Source organism: Onychomys torridus, chromosome 18, assembly GCF_903995425.1.
Source record: "Onychomys torridus chromosome 18, mOncTor1.1, whole genome shotgun sequence".
NCBI classification, from domain to species: domain Eukaryota; kingdom Metazoa; phylum Chordata; class Mammalia; order Rodentia; family Cricetidae; genus Onychomys; species Onychomys torridus.
Window position 1 is genome coordinate 66,311,266 of NC_050460.1, and position 20,970 is coordinate 66,332,235.

General features: G+C 53.3%; 2 protein-coding genes across 3 annotated transcripts; both read left to right on the forward strand.

The window, feature by feature from the left end:
• Nucleotides 1–253: 253 nt before the first annotated feature.
• Nucleotides 254–15,294, forward strand: Slc44a4 (solute carrier family 44 member 4). 2 transcript variants are annotated; one of them, XM_036168238.1, is made up of 21 exons: nt 254–287; nt 2,337–2,385; nt 3,065–3,138; nt 3,252–3,330; nt 3,948–4,047; nt 4,128–4,250; nt 4,647–4,707; nt 6,804–6,894; nt 6,976–7,059; nt 7,307–7,542; nt 7,645–7,744; nt 9,093–9,185; nt 9,378–9,480; nt 12,713–12,969; nt 13,061–13,155; nt 13,244–13,347; nt 13,458–13,531; nt 13,716–13,786; nt 13,889–13,983; nt 14,060–14,144; nt 15,176–15,294. In XM_036168238.1, the coding sequence occupies exons 1-21, from the start codon at nt 254–256 to the stop codon at nt 15,292–15,294; spliced, it is 2,127 nt and encodes a 708-aa protein (XP_036024131.1). The 2 variants fall into 2 exon arrangements, with proteins under 2 accessions (XP_036024131.1, XP_036024132.1); XM_036168239.1 differs by lacking the exon at nt 4,128–4,250.
• A 1,781-nt stretch (nt 15,295–17,075) lies between these two features.
• On the forward strand, nt 17,076–20,970 carry Neu1 (neuraminidase 1). Its single transcript, XM_036167735.1, has 6 exons — nt 17,076–17,274; nt 17,409–17,601; nt 17,924–18,186; nt 19,517–19,699; nt 19,961–20,183; nt 20,269–20,970. Exons 1-6 carry the CDS (start codon nt 17,134–17,136, stop codon nt 20,499–20,501), a joined length of 1,236 nt encoding a protein of 411 aa, XP_036023628.1. The 5' UTR covers nt 17,076–17,133; the 3' UTR covers nt 20,502–20,970.

The window sequence follows — 20,970 nt, forward strand, 5'->3', positions numbered from 1 at the left end:
CCTTTGAAAAATTACGCAGTGTGTTTTCATCAAAGTACTCCACGTTCTTCCTGCTGTGGTCTTGAGGCGTGCTGGCAAGCAGCTCCTGAGGCCCAGTATCTCTGGTCAGAGCTGAAATCAGAAGAAGGAACTAGATAGAGTGTGTCTGTCGGGGACCACAGGCGGGGGTGGAGCCGTGACGTGTGGGAGGGCGGGGCAGGCGGCAGGTGAGCGGCCAGGTCTCCCGGGCTCCAGTCACTCCGGAGACTGAGCCATGGGGGGAAAGCAGGATGAGAAGGAGGCTTACGGTAAGGCTCGGGTTAGAGGCCTGGGCTCTGGAGAGAGGTGGCGGGGATCTACAGGCCGTGGTGGCTGAGGTTGGTTCCAGGCAGAGGAACTAGAATCCTAGATCTCTGAGGAGAGGCCCTGGGAAAACAGGGAGAGAATCCTGTCCTGGGAGAATGGTCTATGCTGGGCCCCAGCACAGGTCTTGCATACTGAAGTGGAATCTGAGTGTGTAGGTGTTGGGCCTGGCCTCTGGGGGCTGGTGGGGGGCGCAGGGGTTCGGGCCTGGACTCTTAAGTCCCTGAGGGCAGGGACCTGGCAAACAAAGCCCTCATGGTTAGGAGGCAGGTTGGAGTCCTGAAGCTTCTGCTCAGGACAGACCTTAGGGTCCAGCAGTGTCCTGTGCTCAGAGCCACCAAGTGGGAGCCTGGGGTTCCTGCAAACCAGGGGAACTCCGGTTTAGACTTTGGATCTCTGAGACGAAAAGGTGCTGAGGGTCTGCCAACCCACACCCTGTGGAGACTGACAGAGCGGGGTCTGTGTGAAGAGCTAGGAAGCCGGGCTTCTGAACTAACAAAGTTCTTGTGAGGATTAGGGAGCTGGGACCCCAAACTTCAGGAGACAGCCTACTAGGATTCCTGTGAAGTGGGAGACTGGGACCCTCAACTGCTGGGGTCTGTCTGCTGTCATCCCTTTAAGAGTAGGGGCTGGTACCCTGGACTAAGGACCCTTGTGAGAAGTAGGGGCTGGGACCCTGAGCTGCTGGGGTCTGCCTGCTGCAACCCCTGTGGAAAGCGGGGTCTAAGGACTATGGTGGAGAAAGGGCTGATGCCTGCCTTAAGGTCTTTGTTGGGCAGAAAAGAAGAGGGGGTTGTCTGGGGCACTTTGAGAAAGCGGGACAGGGCTCTCTCTGTAGAAGGTGAGGCCTGAGGAGAGAGGAAGCAGGGCCTTCCAGAACTGGTGAAATGAAAGGGCTGGAAAGTCTTTCTCTGAAGTCCTGAGAGGCCAGGGCTGAGCGGGCATTTCCTTACCTGAGGATCTCCAGAGCCTACAGGGGAGCTCATTCTGAGGGCTGGGCCTCCTCTAGGTGGGGCTGGTGTCCCCTAGGAGACCGCGCAAGGGCCAGAGCACTCCACAGAAAACTTCCTGGAGCAGCTTTGGGTCAATCATTGACTCTGTGTCCGTAAGTCTGGGTGGGACAGAGTCCAGAATACCCAAGAAAGCAGATTCCACCCTACCCCAGGCTATGCCAGCCCTCAGCTCTCCTTCAGTGTCCACCAGGACCCTGGCAGCCCGGCCCCACCCCCTCCCCTGTGTACTGAGGGAGGACCAGGAACAGGACATGGCCACAACCCCAACTGCCAGCTCAGATGTCAACCTGGCTGGCTATCGAGAGCCGCCTTGGTACCAGTGGAGGGTCTGCAGAGTTCCTGCTTCCTCCCTGTGCCCTGCAGGATTTCACAACTGAGCATACTTTCTTTGTCACATCCTTGGGCCAGAGGGCTGAGCTAGTGTGATAGTGACATGGTCCCCTGAGGGGCTTCCCACCTGAGAGGACCAGGCAGGGGGTTAGAGCAGAGATAGATAGGATGGGGGCCTGAGAGCCACTAAGAAGGGTTGCAGAAGCTGGCTAGGGAAGGGACAGAAAGGACCAGGGCCACACCAAGGCTACTCAGATGGCCTTGAGGGGGAGAGTCAGAGACACATTTCCAGCCGCCTACTATAAAAACAACTGCTCAGGAGGCTGAAACAGGAGGATGGCAAGTTCAAGGCCAGCCTGGGGAATTCAGAAAGATCCTATCTGAAATACAAAGTAGAGAGTTTGCCCCTCATGTAGAAAGCCATAGGTTCAACATCCAGTGCTACAGAAAACAAAGGCCCCACTTCCCACCTGTGGCTCCACCATGCTGCTCACAGAGCTGGCAAACCAGGATACTGCTGATCCAGCTCCCCAGTGACCTCCTCCTGCTAGTCAACCAACCAGGCTGCTGGGACCCAGGGATGTCTGGAAGGGACAGGATGTGGGGAGAGAGCCTTTCAAGTACCTCATTCTTACCCTCCCCCGCCCTCAGGGAAATCAGCCAAATATGACCCCTCCTTTCGAGGCCCCATCAAAAACAGGTGAGCTGTGGGTACCGTCTCCAGGGATGTGGGGAGGATTTGGTTTGTCCACAAAGGAGTCTGTGTGTCTAGGGGGATTTGAGGGGGGTCTGGGTGCTGGGTCATTCTAGTTTTTGATTTGGGTGCCAGTTACTCAGGTGTGTATAAATTTGGGGGAAACTCACCCAGATGAGCATTTCTGAGCTCACTCTCTTTGTCTGTCTCTGTCTCTCTCTCTGTGCATGTGCCTATGAGTATGCAAGCCTGGGTTGTGTGTGTGTGTGTGTGTGTGTGTGTGTGTGTGTGTGTGTGCGCGCGCGCACACACACACACACACACACACACACACGAGCACGTGCATGTGTGATTATCTGTAATTATCATGTGTGATTATATTCCAGCAGAAGAATCCCTATCCTAAGAAAATTTTTTTGAAATAGATAAAGAATGCCAATCTTGCCAGGTGGTGGTGGCACACACCTTTAATCCCAGCACTCGGGGAGGCAAGGCCAGCCTGGTCTACCAGAGAGTTCTAGGACAGGCAGGGCTACACAGAGAAACAAACAAACAGGCATGCCAGTCTCTCTAGCACTCCCCAATCCTCTAATCCATGACCCCCTAGACTATGCCCCACACCTGCACCCCAAACTCCCCGCCCATCCCTACACACATCCCAGCTCAGATGTCCATCTCTCCCCAGGGGCTGCACAGACATCATCTGCTGTGTCCTCTTCCTGCTCTTCATTTTGGGTTACATCGTGGTGGGGCTTGTGGGTAAGTTTCCAAGTACCCAGGGTGAGGGGCAGCAACCTGGGAGGGATTACCACATAGCTGCCTGCCCCCAAGTGTCTGCCTTACGGTGATCTTGTTGTTTGTCCCTTCTCCAGCCTGGGTGTATGGAGACCCTCGGCAAGTGCTCTACCCCAGAAACTCCACAGGGGCCTACTGTGGCATGGGGGAGAACCAGTGAGTATGAGGAGGGAAGACAGCAGCTTGGGGGGCGGGAGACGCCCCAAGGTAGACACCAGAGCCTGGCATCTGCTGTTCTCCAGCCCTTGCTCACCCAGCCTCCCCGGGACTGGACAGGGCAGGGCCAGTTTAAATGCCTACGTTCAGACATTGCTGTCTGGGTCATGTTTGGGCTGTGTGACCTTGAAGAGCTTACTTGGCCTCTCTGGGCTTTAACTTCCTCCATTGAAGCAACAGCGCCTTCCAGAAAGTATGCAGGAAATGCCGGTACACAATAAACCGCTAACACTCCTATCCCATCACAATGCTCCAGGCAGGTGGGGTGTTTCACACCTAAACTGCTAAGACCGTTGATACCGCCATTTCATACAAGACGGACTTCAAGGTCGTAAAGCTACCGTAGGGGCTGTGCTCCAGAATTGATACTCTCAGCCACACATTGGCTGTTGTAATTTATTACCATAGGTGGTCTTCTGGGTCTCCTTATCTCCCCAGAGAAGCGGGGCCAGGAGCTGGACCTAACTAGTTCGGTCCACAGGGCTGTCTGTGCGCTAAGAGAATGACATCCTGCATCTGTCCAGGCCCTTAGGCATGTGTCCCCGCTCTTCCTGCAGGAATAAATCCTATGTCCTATACTTCAACATCTTCAACTGTATCGTGGCCACCAACATCATCTCCATCGCCCAGAATGGTCTACAGTGCCCCACACCCCAGGTCAGAAACCAGGGCCTGTGCGAGCCCGCCTGTCCCCAAGGCCCTAGGTACCAGCCCCTTAGCATGTTCTGTACCCACAGGTGTGCGTCTCCTCCTGCCCAGAGGCCCCGTGGGCTGTGGACAGGTCCCAGTTCTCAAAGACAGTGGGTGAAGTTTATAAAGAAAACAAGAAATTTTGTCTACCAGAGGTGTCCCCAGATATGGTAAATGCTGGTTCCCACCCCATAGTGGAGGAGGACTTGGACTCTAAGGAGGGATGAGCCTGTCTGAGCCTTAATGTGGTAGAAGTTGTGGCAGAGGTGGTGGTGATGGTGGTGGTGATGATGTGATGGTGGTGGTGGTGGTGGTGGTGGTGGTGGTGGTGATGTGGTGGTGGTGATGATGGTGGTGATGTGGTGGTAGTGATGGTGATGATGGTGGAGATGGTAGTGATGGTGGTGATGATGTGGTGGTGGGGGTAATGATGGTGATAATGGTGGTGGTGGTGGTGGTGGTGATGGTGGCGATGATGTGGTGGTGATGGTGGTGGTGGAGGTGGTAGTGATGGTGGGAGCCACACTTCTATATGTATCTGTCTGTTCTCCCCTCTCCATCCCCAGAGTGTGATGAAAACCCTGGAGCAGGAACTCTGTCCCAGTTTCCTCCTCCCTTCCACTCCAGGTGAGAACCATGGGCATTACCCCTCTCATCCAATATTTTCATTTCTCAAATGAAAGAAGCAGGCCCAGAAGAAGAGAGGCCCTCAGCATGCCTTCCCTGCATTCTGGGTGGAGAGATCAGAGATATTTCCAAGAGGTTGGGTGAGCAGTCAGATGCCGCATGTCTGTGATCCCAGCTGACAGGGAGGCAGAGGCAGGAGATATCGATGGCCAGCCTGGGACACATAGCAAGATCCTCTCTCACAACAACAATAAAACAGGGCTGACGAGATGGCTTGACACATAAAAGTGCTTGCCACCAAGTCTGACAACCTGAGTTCGATCCCCAGGACCTACAGGAGAGAATGTACTCCTGAACCAGCTCTCTAATCACCACAGACATTGCACAACCCACACAATAAATAGATGTAATAGTGTTTCGTGTGGGTGAGCGGTGTGCAGAACACTTTCTCCTGGCTTGTGCAATGCCCTGGGTTCCATCCTCAGCACTGCAGAAACAGAACAGAACAACAATAATAAATCTTGAAAATAATCGTGGTAGAGCTGGAGAGACTCTCAGCAGTTAAGTGTGTGCTACTCATAAATGGGTTCCCAGCACCCATACAGTGGCTGGACACTATCCATAACCATCCAGGGGCCCTGATACCCTCATCTGGCCTTCACAGGCACAAGTCACGCTGGTGCTTATACACACATGCAGGCAAAGCATTCATACACATAAAATACCCTGGGCATGGCGGTGCACGCCTTTAGCCTCAGCACTCGGGAGGCAGAGGCAGGAGGATCTCCATGGATTCAGTGAGTCCCAGGCTAGCAAAGGCCTACGTGGTGAACCCTGCCTCAAAAATAAAACAAAATAGATGAATCTAAAAAAGGTGGGTTTTTTTTTTTGTTTTGTTTTGTTTTTTGTTTTTTTTTTTAAATAAAATGTACATAGATGAATGAATCTGAGAGAGGACAGCTACCTGAGACATCCATCCAGTTGTTACACGCAGACGAGGCTGGGTAGGCCAATCACAGTTGACCTTTCTTTGGTGCACACTTCTTCCCTGCAACACTCAGAACTGCTTTGGTTTATTTAGAGACAGGATCTCATTCTGTGGCCAACTGGCTCCGGTGTGTGATCTTCCTGCCTCAGCCTGTCCCTCTGCTGAGATAACAGGAAGGCACCACCAGGTCTAGCTGCCTTTGTTTGTTTGTTTGTTTGTTTGTTTGTTTGTTTATCTATCTATTTATTATTTTGGTAGAGAATACTTCCTTCAGCACCATTTGTATCTAATCTCCATACAAACAACCCAAGCTAACTTCCTCTCTGCACTATCCTTTGTATCTGCTCTCTTCTTCGTAAACAGCTTAAAGCTTAAGCTCTATGTGTCTAACTTCCTCTCTCTCGGCACCCTCTTTGCAACCCATGTGTGCCCCACAATACTTTTTGACTACAGTATGAGAAAAGACAAGATTCCAAGGCCAGTGCAATAGGGAAGGGCACCCAAGGGCTGCTCCGAAGCAAACAGACCTGGATTTAAACTTTCCAGCGGATGGCTCTCAGGCCAGTTACTCAACCTTTCTGTGCCTTGTTTCCTCAACTTTGGGATGAAAGTGATAAAAACAAACCTGCTCGGCTACATGCTACATGCGGATCCAGAGTCAGTCACGTAACCGGCCCAGCCTGAGATCCAGAGATAGAGATGGGGCAGGGGCTGAGCTGAGAGGAGAGGGGAGGTTCTGAGGAGGCTCCTTAGAGACTCCACAGTGAGCGCAGAGGTGTGCAATGTGCATAGGCTCCAGGGCCTGGAAGCCTGGCCCAGGGCCATGACAGCCTGCTGAGATGACCCATTCTGCTGAGGGACCAATATGCTGTGGAATGAAGAGGCCGTGGCCTAGGTAGGGAAGCAAGGTCAGGGCTGGAGTATTGCAGGAATCCAGGAAATCCAGGGGTGTAAGGACATCTGCCCAACTGTAGGGAGGGAATACAGGCTGTAGCACCCCCAACCCTGAAAGAGCAGAGCCCGCTCATCCCTGCTCCCTCTTGTGACATGCTCTGGGGTGGGAGGACCAGACAGACTCCCACCCAGCAGCCCCTGTTCTCTCTTCTAGCTCTGGGACGTTGTTTTCCATCCCCCAACATTAATTTCACTTTACCCGGGTACGAATGGATCGATAACACCACTGTCTCTAAGGGGATCAGGTAAATGTTGTCCTCTCTCTCCATCAGCCCCATGTCCCTTCATACCCTCAGCCCCATCTGACTCCATCCTTCTCCAAACAGTGGCCTCCTTGACAGCATCAATGCCCGGGATGTCTCTGTGAAGATCTTTGAAGATTTTGCCCAGTCCTGGTATTGGATCCTTGTGTGAGTCCACAGCTTCCCTATGATCCAGCCCCTCCCTCCTCCCCCTCCTCCCTTCCCTGACCCCTTTCCCTAAGTGTGAAGCCAAGGCTGTGATCAGTGGGGAGCTAGCTTGGAATGGACCCTGAGCCAGGCAGGACTTGTATCAGAAAGTGAATTGAAACTACAATACTTGAGGGTATGGGGAAAGGAATTTGGGGGGCTCTGAAAGGCTTAGGAGACAACCCTCATTTATGGTCCTTACCTGCAGGGCCCTGGGTGTGGCTCTGGTACTGAGTCTGCTGTTTATCCTGCTCCTGCGCCTGGTGGCAGCTCCCCTGGTGCTGCTGCTGATTGTGGGGGTGCTAGCTGTGCTGGCCTATGGCATATACCACTGTTGGCAACAGTACCGGACGCTTCGGGACAAGGGCGCCTCCATCTCCCAGCTGGGCTTCACCACCAACCTCAGTGCCTACCAGAGTGTGCAGGAGACCTGGCTGGCTGCTCGTGAGTCCCCTGCTGCCCCCTCCGTCCACTGGCTGCCAAGGGTTGCATTGGTTGGGTGACCCTCGCCCTGACTGGGGACCACCACCTGCTGTCCCCACACAGTAATCGTTCTGGCTGTCCTTGAGGGCATCTTGCTGCTCATGCTGATCTTCCTGCGCCAGAGGATCCGAATTGCCATCGCTCTGCTGAAGGAGGCCAGCAGGTCAGGGCCTGCCTGTGAGGGAGAGGGGGCCTTGGGCAGGGGTGCTGGCCTGGATGGGGTAATAAGAACCCTGGAGGAGAAAGGCAGAATTGTTCAGTGAGTAACATTGCTGAGTTTCAGACTCTTAGGGCCTCGGTTTCCCTGTCTGGTTTGTTCTGTTGTTATTTGGGGGGATGGAAGGAGATAAGATTGATTCATTTTTGTTTTATGTATGGGTGTTTTGCTAGCGTGCATGTCTGTGCACCATGCATGTTTGGTGCCACTGGAGGCCAGAAGAGGGCAATTGGATCCTCTGGAGCTGGAGTTACAGACAGTTGTGAGCTCAAGACCGTGCTAGAGAGCAACCAGTGCTCTTAACTGCAGAGCCGTCAATGCCGCCCCAAGAATTGTTTGTTTGTTTGCTTGTTTGTTTGTTTTGAGACAGGAGCTCATGTAGACCCCCGCTAATGTCAGAGCAGCTATGTAACTGAGGCTGTTCTTGAACACCTGATCTCCCTGCCTGCGCAATATGGTGGTGATGGTGTTCATACAGGTTCTTGGGCAGCACAGGCTGACCTCCAACTCATTATATAGTTGAGGATGACCTTGAATGCATCCTCCTGCATCTACCTCCAGAATGCTAGGGCATTGTGGGCATGTACCACCTGGCCTCCTTTATTCAGTGCTGGGGATTTAACTCAGGGCCTCCTGTGTGTTAGGCAAGCACTCTACCAATAAGGCTACATCCCCAGTCCTCCTGTATCATTTCCCTACCCCGGCCACTCTTTTGAGGGTGTGTCTTGCAATATAACCCAGACTGGCCTCAAACCCATGGCAACCCTGCTCTTTCTCAGCCTCCTGAGTGCTGGGATTGAAAGTATGTGCCACCACACCCAGCCTCCCTGTTTGTAAGATGTTGTAACAGCAGTCTAAATTTTGCAAGGGCATTGTGGGGACTGAATGCATTGTTGTTGACTAAATGTGTAGAACAATGGCTTAGCACTCTGTAGGCACAGGTGGGAGTCGAGGTGGAGGGGGTTGAGGTAGGAGAAGCAGACATTGCCAAATGGACCAGAGGGGCAGGCCACCTTTTGGGGGTTCTCTTCCCTTACACTCCCTGAGTCCTCCATGTGTCTCCTGCGACTCCAGGCTCCGCCAAGTGTCTCTTGAGCCTTCCTGGGCTCACCCAGCAAGCCTACTGTGTACCAGGCCTGGAACCAGGTGCTGGGGATGTGGAAGAGACAAAAGCTGTAGTTCTGTTTCGGGCCTGGGGACTCAAGCAGGCCAGAGGAGGAATCCAGCCAGGGTCAGGCCTGGGAGAGGATGCCCAGGGCTGAGGCCTCAGTGGACTGCTTCTGTCTCCCTGCAGGGCTGTGGGCCAGATGATGTCCACTATGTTCTACCCTCTGGTCACCTTCGTGCTCCTGGTCATTTGCATCGGTTACTGGGCCATGACTGCTCTGTATCCTTTGTACAGCCCCGACTGGCGCTCTGGGGGCAGGACAGGTCCCATGTGGGGATGTAAGGGGACTGAGTGGCACGGGTGAGCAGGGGTTGAATGCCAGCCCTGTGTGTGTGGCGAACAACCTGCACCAGTTCCAGGGGTGTCCTTTGATTGACAGTTGCCATCATGCTTTTCTTGACTCACCTCTGGGTACCTGGCTACATCCGGGCAACCCCAGTACATCTATCGGGTGCTCAACCCAAGCGCACCCGGCTGTGAGGACGTACCTGTGAACAAGTCCTGTGACCCCATGGTGAGAGGGAGTAGGGTGGGTGCTGAGGGGGTGTTGGGGGCCAGTTAGCCCAGATCTCCCCTAATGCAGAAGTACCTGAGGGGGCAAGGATTCTCACGTGGATGGAACCTCCTCAGTTCTACAGTTGAGTACCCATTTTGTAGAGAGTGACGTGGGCACAGGACCTCTAGTGAAGGTGGGGAGGCTGAAAAGCAGGCAGGACCTTTCTCTGCCTCCAAGGCCATTAAATGCTTCCTCCTCCTGGGTCTCCACCCATTGCTCTATAAATCGGAGCTGATCCTAATCGCCGTCTCCCTGTGGGTGGCTTAGGAGCTTTAATGGCATTGGGTACATCTGGTGCTGTGTACAATGCCTGCCCAGGACAGAGACTCCCACTGGATGGACTGTTTTATTTCCCTTTTCAAGTTCTGGGAACAGAGCCCCAGACAGCGGCACAGAGAGGTCCACAGGAGCGAAGTCTGGAGGAACTTGGGAGGCCTGTGGGTACTTTCCCAGCACTTGAGAGGTGGAGGCAGAGGAGAGGATCTGCACCAGTCTCGTTACACAACTAGTCTGAGGCCAGCCTGAGCTAGTGAGGCTGTCCCTAAAAAACAAAAATAAGCATAACAAAAAGCCACACCATGCCCACAGGAACGCACCTCTAACTCCAGCATCCTGGAGGTTAAGAGTGAAGATTTCCACTTCAAGGTCATCCTGGAGACCTTGCCTCAAAAACAACCCTACACACAAAAGAGAGAGAAGGCTCTTTCAGATTTATAGAAGACCCACTACGTTTTGCGCCCAGGGGGACCTGGCTTTCCTTTGTAACTCACCCTCTAACTGTAAAGGCAGCCACAAACCCACCTTGATCTGTTGGGAGAAGGGGGCCTTTTGATTTCCTTTCCTTTTCTTTCTTTCTTTCTTTCTTTCTTTCTTTCTTTCTTTCTTTCTTTCTTTCTTTTTTTTGAGTCAGGGTCTCACTATATATATAGCCCTAGCTGGACTGGAACTCAATATACAGAACAGGCTGGCCTCAAACTCAAGGGGATCCACCCGTCTCTGCCTCCCAAGTGCTGGGATTAAAGTTGTGTACCGCTATGCCCAATGCCCAGTTTTATTTCAAACATGGTCGTGGTTTAGGTACAACACACTCATGAAGCTTTTTTGTTTGTTTGTTTTTCGAGACAGGGTTTCTCTGTGTAGCTTTGCTTCTTTCCTGGAACTCGCTCTGTAGACCAGGCTGGCCTTGAACTCACAGAGTTCCACCTGCCTCTGCCTCCTGAGTGCTGGGATTACAGGCGTGCGCCACCACCGCCCGGCTGCCATGAAGCTTTTAAAGTCATATTTTCTGGATTTGTTTAGTTTTAATTATTCATTTTTATGTGTTATTATGGACATTTCCAAACACATGCAGAAGTTAACAGTACAGTGGTGTGGGTCCCTGTGCCCAGATCCGGGGCCCTCAGCTTCCTGTAAGAACCTCTCCTCCTCCTTTTCGCAACACTACAGTTTGAACCCAGGGCCTCATGCTACATCCTTAAGCTGCCCCCACCCTCAACTTTTAGGAAATTCAAAACAATGTTTTCTCTCTCTCTCTTTTATTATTTTTCTATTATTTCTTTCTTGTTTACTATTATTTTATTTTGTGCAGATGAGTGTCTGGCCTTCATGTGTGTTTATGCACCACATTGTACTTGCTGTCCAAAGAGACCAGAAGAGGGCCTTGGATCCTCTGGAACTAGAGTTTCAGACGGTCCTGAGCCACCATGTGGGTGCTGGGAATGGAACTCTGTTCTTCTGGAGGCTGGCATAGCTTGCTTCCCCCCTCTTTCTCTCTCTCTCTGTTGTTTGTTTGTTTGTTTGTTTGTTTGTTTTGTTTTGCTTTGCTTTTTTGAGACAGGATTTCTCTATGTAGCCCTGGCTGTCCTGGAATTCACTCTGTAGACCAGGCTGGCCTCGAACCCAGAGATCTGCCTACCTCTACCTCCCGAGTGCTGGGATTAAAGGCGTGTGCCGCCATCACCCTGTACCTCTCCCTTCCTTCCCTTCCTCCCTTCCTTCTCTCTCTCTCTCTCTCTCTCTCTCTCTCTCTCTCTCTCTCTCTCTCTCTCGTTTTCTAGGCTGCACTGAAACTTACTCTGTAGCCCATGCTGACCTCAAATTCACAGTGACCCCCTTACCACTAGCTTCCTTAAATGTTGGGATTGCTGGGGTAAAAATACTACATAGCTCAGGTAGTTTGAATACAAATTCTGACTATAATGCCACTTCGCACATAAGTATGCTAAGGTGGATCTCAAAGAGCATTTGTTTGTTTGTTTATCTGTTTTTGTTTGTTTTGTTTGTTTTGTTTTGTTTTTTCAAGACAGGGTTTCTCAGTGTTGTTTTGGTGGCTGTCCTGGATCTCGCTCTGTAGACCAAGCTAGCCTTGAACTCAGAGATCCACCTGGCTCTGCCTCCCGAGTGCTGGGATTACAGGCGTGTGCCACCACCACCCTGCTTATTTATCTATTTATAGACAGGGTCTCTTGTAGTCCAGGCTCAGCCTGGATCTTGCTATTTGGCAGAGGAGACCTTGAATTTGTGATCCTCCTGGCTCTGCCTGCCGAGTGCTGGGATTACAGGTGAGCCCAACCATGCAGGGTTTTATGTGCTAGGCCAGCACTCAGCCAACTGATATACTTCTCCAACTCTTTGACATATGACTTAAGAAGCAGAGCCTGAGGATTAGGTCAGTGATAAAAAGTTGTCCTTTGTTCCTAAAGCCCTGACTTCTACACTAAAAATAGGAAGAAAGGAAAAAAAAGAAGAAAGGCGAAGTCTAACGAAGCTGGGCATGACGCTCAGTTTTGTGGGGGGCGTTTGCAGGATGTGTGAACATCAGGGTTCAATCCCGGCAGAACACTGGCGCACGCCACACACCCCGACACTGTTTTGTTATTACAGCCAACAAATTACTTAATGTCATTAAATACCCCGGGTGCTCTGCTGCCAGCTCAGAGTCTTCTCTAAAACAGGTTCCTGGGAAAGTAAGATGGACAGCAGGCTGAAACCATAAAACCACCCACACACTGGTCTTGCCCGAGGCATTCTAGACAGCTCTTGTGCCCGTCTGGAAACCAGGAAGCTGGTTAGTCACACTATGACAAGACTGAGGTGATCTGAGCCTGGAGGCTACTAGGAACAGGGAAGGTCAAGGATCCGCCTGCAAGTCCCGGGCCTGAACCTGCCATGTCCTCCCTGTCCCTTCCAGGCCCAATCCAAGAACTTCTCCTCGTGCCCAGGGCTCACGTGTGCCTTCCAGGGCTACTCGTCCACAGGCCTGGCCCAACGTTCTCTCTTCAACCTGCAAATCTATGGGGTCCTGGGGCTCTTCTGGACTGTTAACTGGGTACTGGCCCTGGGCCAGTGTGTCCTTGCTGGTGCCTTTGCCTCCTTCTACTGGGCCTTTCATAAGCCTCAAGACATCCCTACCTTCCCCTTGAGCTCAGCCTTTATCCGCACACTCCGGTAAGCCAGGGGCAGCCCCCTAGGGAAATGTTAGCCCTAGGAATACCAGGAAGTGCTGGGGTGCCTCAACTGACCTAAATACCCTCTGCAGTTACCACACTGGCTCACTGGCATTCGGAGCCCTCATCCTGACCCTTGTGCAGATAGCCCGGGTCATCCTGGAATACATTGACCACAAGCTAAGAGGTGAGCTGCTGACCGGGATTGCTGGAGTCTTGAAGGGGGCCGGGCAGGCAGAAACCAGTGGCTAAGCATTGGCTTCCTTTGACCCCAGGATCCCAAAATCCTGTGGCCCGATGCATCATCTGCTGTTTCAAGTGTTGCCTCTGGTGTCTGGAGAAGTTTATTAAGTTTCTCAACCGCAATGCCTACATCATGGTGAGCACACCCTCGATCAGCCCTTTGCCCTGTGCCCCTCTGCCCAGGCTCCACCATCATGTGGGTGAGATGACCAAGGGTGTGGCTCTTACCTTTCCTGGCCCTCTCAGATCGCTATCTATGGGAAGAACTTCTGTGTCTCAGCCAAAAATGCCTTCATGCTGCTCATGAGGAACGTAGTCAGGTCAGGCTGCCATGGGGCCCCCTACCCAGATTTCCCATCCTTTAATTAAGCTGGCCTCCTGGGCAGACTCTGCTCAGAAGGGTCTCATGTTTGGTCCAGTGGTCCACTATCACCATCTTGAAATGGGACTAGATGTCGCTGTTCCCAGCCCTTCGAGGTCCCTCACCCCTAACTCCCACTACAGGGTCATTGTCCTGGATAAAGTCACAGACCTGCTCCTCTTCTTTGGGAAGCTGCTCGTGGTCGGAGGTGTCGGTAAGGGCCATGGTCAGGGTTTACAGAGCCAGGCGCCCTCTGGGGTGCAGAACGGGTTGTCTGCACAGGAGCAGCATTGACCCGGGACTCTTGCCCACACAGGTGTTCTGTCCTTCTTTTTTTTCTCTGGTCGTATCAAGGGGCTGGGGAAGGACTTTGAGAACCCCCACCTCAACTATTACTGGCTGCCCATCATGGTGAGTGATACCTCTCTCTGCCTCACCCACGTCTCCAGAAGAGCCCAGGGGTCCCAATCAGTCTTCTTTCTTGCAGACCTCCATCATGGGGGCCTACGTCATCGCCAGTGGCTTCTTCAGTGTTTTTGGCATGTGTGTGGACACGCTCTTCCTCTGCTTCCGTGAGTGTCCCCCGACCAACCGCCTCCCCCATTCTCAAGCTCTTGATTCTTCAGGCTTCTCTTGGAGACTGGTTGCCTGTAGCTTTCTGAACTAAAGGGACCAGTGAGAATATCTTCAGACATTCTAAGACTAAAAGTTGGGGAGGAAAGAAGAGATAAACCCTGGACATTCTCAGAGAGGGGGACCTTCTCAGACAGAGGCCTGGCTGGGAAATGTAGGAAGATCTTAACCACAAAACACTTCCCAGGAGGTAGTCATAGTATGTGTGTGGTGGGGGATGTTCTTCCTTCTTTTATTTAGGCTTTTGGGGGAGGGGACATGCAGGAAGGTGAGATGGAAATCACACTATGTAGCACAGGCTAACCTGGAAATAACTGTATAGCTAAGGCTGGCTCAAACTCATGATCCCCCTGCCTCAGAAATCATGGTACTTTTTTGTCCCAGTGATAATGCCCCCAGGACCTTGTGTCTGCAAAGGCAGGAACACCCCACAACTGTGCTAAGCCATGCACTAAGCAATTAACAGGAATATTTTGTTCTTTTATGGTTTTGTTTCTTGGTTAAAATTTATTTACATAGGGTCTCTCTTTGTCTTCTTGGCTGGCTCCAACTCGATAGATAGACCAGGCTGGGCCAACTCCCGTCTTCCGGCCTCTGCCTCCCAAGTGCTAGAATCATGAAGATGCACAACCATTCCCAAGACCGAGTTTTGCTGTGTAGCTCAGGCTAGGCTTGTGTTCTAAGTCCTCCAGTCTCCACCTCCTAAATGTTGGGATTACAGACGAAAGCCACCTCATGAACCGACATGCCATTTTTCTTAATCCTGCTGTCACTCTATGAAATAATACAATTATTTATACACTTTATGTGAGGAAGCAGGTTATACAGCTTCTGGGTAGGTTCTATAAGCTGCCTTACATGGCTTGGACAGGAAACCAGCCTGTTTGATCTACACGGCCCAGATTATTCCTGGGGTTCAACAGGGTTCCGTTTATCAGATCCCCTCTAATGGGTCCTTTCTGCCCCTCAGTGGAGGATCTAGAAAGAAACGATGGTTCCCAGGAGCGGCCCTACTACATGCCCAAGTCACTTCTGAAGATTCTGGGTAAGAAGAATAAGACACCTGGTGAAGGAAAGAGGAAGAAGTGAGAGATGGGGTCGTGACCCGGACAGAACTGATGCCCTCCTGCACAGAAGCCAGCTATCTATGCCTTAAGGATCACAATTGTATAGTAAACAGATTTTATTAAAGATTAATATTTTATATTCTTGATAAGTAAGGTTTTGTTTTCAAACTCATTTCTCTTTTATTAAAGTCTAAATTGCCGTTACACAGTTTGATACCGAGTAAAAGAAAATTTGTTCAGGGGCTAAGGTTAGGAGACTAGGGTGTCCCTCAGCTGGTAGAGTGGCTAGCTAACTAGCATGTAAGGGCCTCCAGATTCTGTCTCCAGCATAAATATGGCCTGGGACTCTTGCATGTAATCACACTATTTGGGAGGTGGAGACAGGAGGATTGGGAATTCTAGGTCATTCTTGACTCCATAGTGAATGCAAGGCCTGGTAGAGCTGGGTGAGACCTTGATTCAAAAGAAGAGTGTGTGTGTAGGGGGCATATTGTTCAAATAAGGTAATATGCCACCAACAATCCGGGTAACTATTCATTTCTTTTTTTTTTTTAATTAATTAATTTAGTTTTTGTTTGTTTGTTGTTTCTGGTTTTTGTTGTTTTTTGTTTTTTGAGACAGGGTTTCTCAGTGTAGCTTTGGAGCCTGTCCTGGAACTCGCTTTGTAGATGAGGCTGGCCTTGAACTCACAGAGATCCACCTGCCTCTGCCTCCCAAGTGCTGGGATTACAGGTGTGTACCACCACTGCCCGGCTATTTTAGTTTTTCAAGACAGGGTCTCTCTGTGTATCCCTGGCTGTCCAGGAACTTGCTCTGTAGACCAAGCTGACATTGAACTCATAGAGATCCGCCTGCCTCTGCCTCCCAAATGCTGGGATTAAAGGTGTGCGCCACCACATCCAGTTCATTTTACCTGGTCTACAGAGTGAATTCCAGGACAGCCAGGGCTAGACAGCAAAACCCTGTCTTAAAAAACAAACAAACAAACAAACAAAAAAAAAAAAAGAAAAAGAAAAAAAACCAAAACCAAACCAAAACAAAAAAAACGTCTAGTTCAGAGAACCATTTTGCCCATGTGACCTCCTGTCTCTGCCTCCAGAGCACTGGGATTAGAGTGGGTTCCATACCTGCCCAGCTTTTTGTTTTGTTTTGTTTTTTCGAGACAGGGTTTCTCTGTGTAGCTTTGCGCCTTCCCTAGAACTCACTCTGTAGACCACGCTGGCCTCGAACTCACAGAGATCCGCCTGCCTCTGCCTCCCGAGTGCTGGGATTAAAGGCGTGTGCCACCACCGCCCGGCTCCTGCCCAGCTTTTGTATGAATTTTGGAGATACAAAGTCCTGTCCTTCTGCTAGCTGAGCTCCTGTCCTCAGGAGTGTACAGCAAATGCTTTTCACACTGAGCCATCTCCCTAACCCCAGGTGACTTAAATATAATAAACAATATAAATATAATTTATTTATACACAAGGTGTGCACCACTGCACCAGATTTAGGTGGTGGCGGGGATTGCACCGAGGGCTTCCTACAAACTAGGCAGGCACTCTACCAACTGAGTCACACCGCCGTCCCTCGCGTGTTTCCCACAAGGGGTTCAGTTCCTGGCCGCCGGTGGCTTTAAAACAGGCCCCGCCCCTTCGTCGCGTTCCGGGTATCAGGGCCAATCAAGGAGCTCATCCGGGGACCGAGGCCGCCTCCTGGGTCACGTGCTGAGGTCGGACAGCCAGAAGGACCAATTGGAGTGGCGGCCGCGCGGGGCCGCGGCTCACGAGGGGCGGGGCCGCGGCTCACGAGGGGCGGGGCCGGGGTCAGCTGACCGCTGGCCCGGGTGACCAGTGCGTGGACCGGCGTCGGGCGGGCAGCAATGGTGCGGGCACGGCCGAGCGGACCCCGGGCCCCGCCGAGCTGCTGGCCGTGCCGTCGGGGTCCGGGGCTCGCGGCGATCTCCCTGCTGCTGGTGTCGCTGGCGGGATCCCGGGCCAGGGTGGAGGGCGACTTCAGCCAGGTGAGCCCCCTCCTCTGCGACCCCTCTCCCCTGCCCGGGCTCGCCATTGCCCTCTCTCGGCAACCCTAGCTGGAGCGGTGTGGGTCTGAGAGCCTCTCGCCCAGCGTGTCTGCATTGAGGCGTCGTCCACACAGGTGCAGCCGCTGGTGACCATGGAGCAGCTGCTGTGGGTGAGCGGGAGGCAGATCGGCTCGGTGGACACGTTCCGCATCCCGCTCATCACAGCCACCCCTCGGGGCTCGCTCCTCGCCTTCGCCGAGGCCAGGAAAAAGTCTGCCTCCGATGAGGGGGCCAAGTTCATCGCCATGAGGAGGTCCACCGACCAGGGTACAAAGGTGCCGGGTGGGAAGTGGTAGTACGAGTGACTGGAGGTAGGGAGTGGGGGGTTCCCTTCACCGAGCCAACCGCCCAGAGATAGAGCTTGGAGGCCCGGGTCCCTAATGAGTTAGGGAACCCCGAGGGGGTCAGTGTCCAGGGAGCTAACCGCAGCCACCAAGGGGTGATCCCATAATTCACTGGGAATGAAAATTAGGTAGCTGAATGGAGTGAGCAGGAAATAATGTCAGGGAAAGAAGGAACAGGGTCCTGGTGCCACCTTAAGGTCACTGCGGAGAGTCAGGATGTGAACAAGAAACTGCTTGTTTTCCAGGTAGCACATGGTCCTCTACAGCCTTCATCATAGACGACGGAGAGGCCTCGGATGGGCTGAACCTGGGGGCCGTGGTCAACGACGTGGACACGGGAGTGGTGTTCCTTATCTACACCCTCTGTGCTCACAAGGTCAACTGCCAAGTGGCCTCTACCATGCTGATGTGGAGCAAGGATGACGGCGTTTCCTGGAGCCCACCCCGGAATCTCTCCGTGGACATTGGCACAGAGATGTTTGCCCCGGGACCAGGCTCTGGCATTCAGGTTTTTACCCTGGGGACAGGTGAAGAGGGCAAGATCCTGGGAGTCAGATTTCTTCTTGAGTGGGATTCCTTGGGGTGGGGGGTGGCGAGCATTCTGGAAAGAACACCTACTGTGGAGAAGACGGAACTTTGCCGTCGGCTTCTCACATGGAGGTTGTCAACACCTCTGTGCTTAGCCTGAGCAGGGTAAGACACATACCTTTATCACAGTGCCCGGTGTCCGGCAGAGTCCACGCTCAGGCTGGCCTTAAGCTCCCAAGGCTGGGTGGACACTTGTGCCCAGCAGTGCATTCTGCATGTCCTGGGGAACTTCCAGCGAAGGGCAGTGGGGAGGGCATAAGTACCGAGCATGATGTATGTATGCATGAAAATGTCACAGCGAAACCCATTTCTTTGTGTGCTAAACCAAAAGTTTACTTCAGAACAAAAAGGCCAGGAAGTCACTGTGAGTTAAGGGTTAGCCTGGGCTACACTGAGTTCAAAGCCAGGCTACATTAAAAAAAAATGAAATTGAAGAGAGAGTACTGAATGTGGGGATATAAAAAGCATAAGAGGCAGAGGCAGACGGATCTCTGTGAGTTCAAAGCCAGCCTGGTCTGTAGGGGGAATTCCAGTACAGTCAGGGCCACACAGGGAAACTGTGGATGTGGGTGAAACATGCCTGCAGTTTCAGCATCAGGCAGTAGAGTTTGGAGGGTCAGCCTTGGCTATGTAGTGAGTCAGAGGCCAGCCTGGGCTGAGAGGATGAGCTATTTTTTCTTTTTTTTAAAATCTTTTTGTTAGTTTGTTTTTGGTTTTTCGAGACAGGGTTTCTCTGTGTAGCTTTACGCCTTTCCTGGAACTCGCGCTGTAGACCAGGCTGGCCTCGAACTCACAGAGATACACCTGCCTCTGCCTCCCGAGTGCTGCAATTAAAGGTGTGCACCACCACCGCCTGGCTTTTTTTTTTTTTTGAAAGGTGTTATTAACCTAGGGCCTTGTGCACGAATCCTAGACAAGAACTTTACCACTGAGCCGAGCCGTACAGCCAGCCCTCTATTATACTTTTATTTTGAGACAGGATCTCCTAAAGTTCCCCAGGTTAGCCTTAAAGTCACTCTGCAGCCCAGGCAAACCTTGAACTTGCCATCTTTTGGCCTCAGCCTCCTGAGTAGCTGGGATTACAGGCCTGGGACGTCATGTACACACACACACACACACACGTTTCTTAACCCGGGCACAAGGGACCCAGAAGCGCCCTCACTCTTGGGAGGTGCCAGCTCTCTGCCTGAGCTGCACAGCGCCATCCCCTGACCCCGCGTCCCCTGACCCCGCGTCCCCTGACCCCGCAGAAGCGGCGGGAGCCCCGGAAGGGCCGGCTCATTGTGTGCGGACACGGCACGCTGGAGCGCGACGGCGTCTTCTGTCTGCTCAGTGACGACCACGGCGCCTCCTGGCACTTCGGGACGGGCGTGAGCGGCATCCCCTTCGGGCAGCCCAAACACGAGCACGACTTCAACCCCGACGAGTGCCAGGTGGGCAGCGGGTGGGGACAGCCCGGCCCCCGGCCCCCAGCCCCGGCCCCCAGCCCCGGCCCCCGGCCCCCAGCCCCTGGCCCCGGCCCCCAGCCCCGGCCCCGGCCCCGGCCCCCAGCCCCCGGCCCCCAGCCCCGGCCCCGGCCCCCAGCCCCCGGCCCCCGGCCCCGGCCCCCAGCCCCCAGCCCGGCCCCCAGCCCCCAGCCCCGGCCCCCGGCCCCGGCCCCTCCGGCTCTCCTGAGGCCCTCTTCTCCCCCTTAGCCCTACGAGCTTCCCGACGGCTCGGTCATCGTCAACGCCCGGAACCAGAACAACTACCACTGCCGCTGCAGGATCGTGCTCCGCAGCTACGACGCCTGCGACACCCTCAGGCCCCGCGATGTGACCTTCGACCCCGAGCTCGTGGACCCGGTGGTGGCAGCGGGAGCAGTGGCCACCAGCTCGGGCATTGTCTTCTTCTCCAACCCAGCGCATCCTGAGTTCCGTGAGTGCCCGAGGGTGGGGTGAGGGGCCCGAGCCCAAGCCGGGACGGAGCGGAGACGCACCCCTCCTGACCCTCGCCCCCCCAGGCGTGAACCTGACCCTGCGCTGGAGCTTCAGCAATGGCACGTCCTGGCAGAAAGAGAGAGTCCAGCTGTGGCCAGGACCCAGCGGCTACTCGTCCCTGACAACCCTGGAAAACAGCACGGACGGGGATGGAGAGCTGCAGCCCCCGCAGCTGTTCGTTCTGTACGAGAAAGGCCTGAACCGCTACACCGAGAGCATCTCCATGGTCAAGGTCAGCGTCTACGGGACGCTCTGAGCCCTGCGCCCTGCGCCCTGCGCCCGAGGACCAAGTCCTGGACTCCGGCTTCACGGCTCTCCGAGGGTGCCCGAAACTCAGCGCGTGCTCGGACTGAATCTGGTCATTTGCAGAAGCAGTTTCCCGTTGACAGGGAAGTCACTGGGCTCTGACTTAACGGCCCAGCTTCCTCTCCCAGACAGGAAGTCCCTTCCTCGCCAGGAGCAGTTTCCAGAATGCTGGGGATCGCCCTCCTGTGCCTTCTCTCAGGACTGTGGAGCTGTTGCTTTCTGGGACAGGATGGGGGTGAGGGGTTGTCCCCTGGAGTGTTGAACAAATATGGACCCAGGGAACTGGCCATCCTCCTAGGGTTTGGAAGCAGGTACAAGATCTGAAGAGGACTGCTTAAAGTCCCCAGGGCAGAATGTCCTTCCAGAGTATAGGTAGACAGACAGACAGACAGACACACACACACACACACACACCCTTG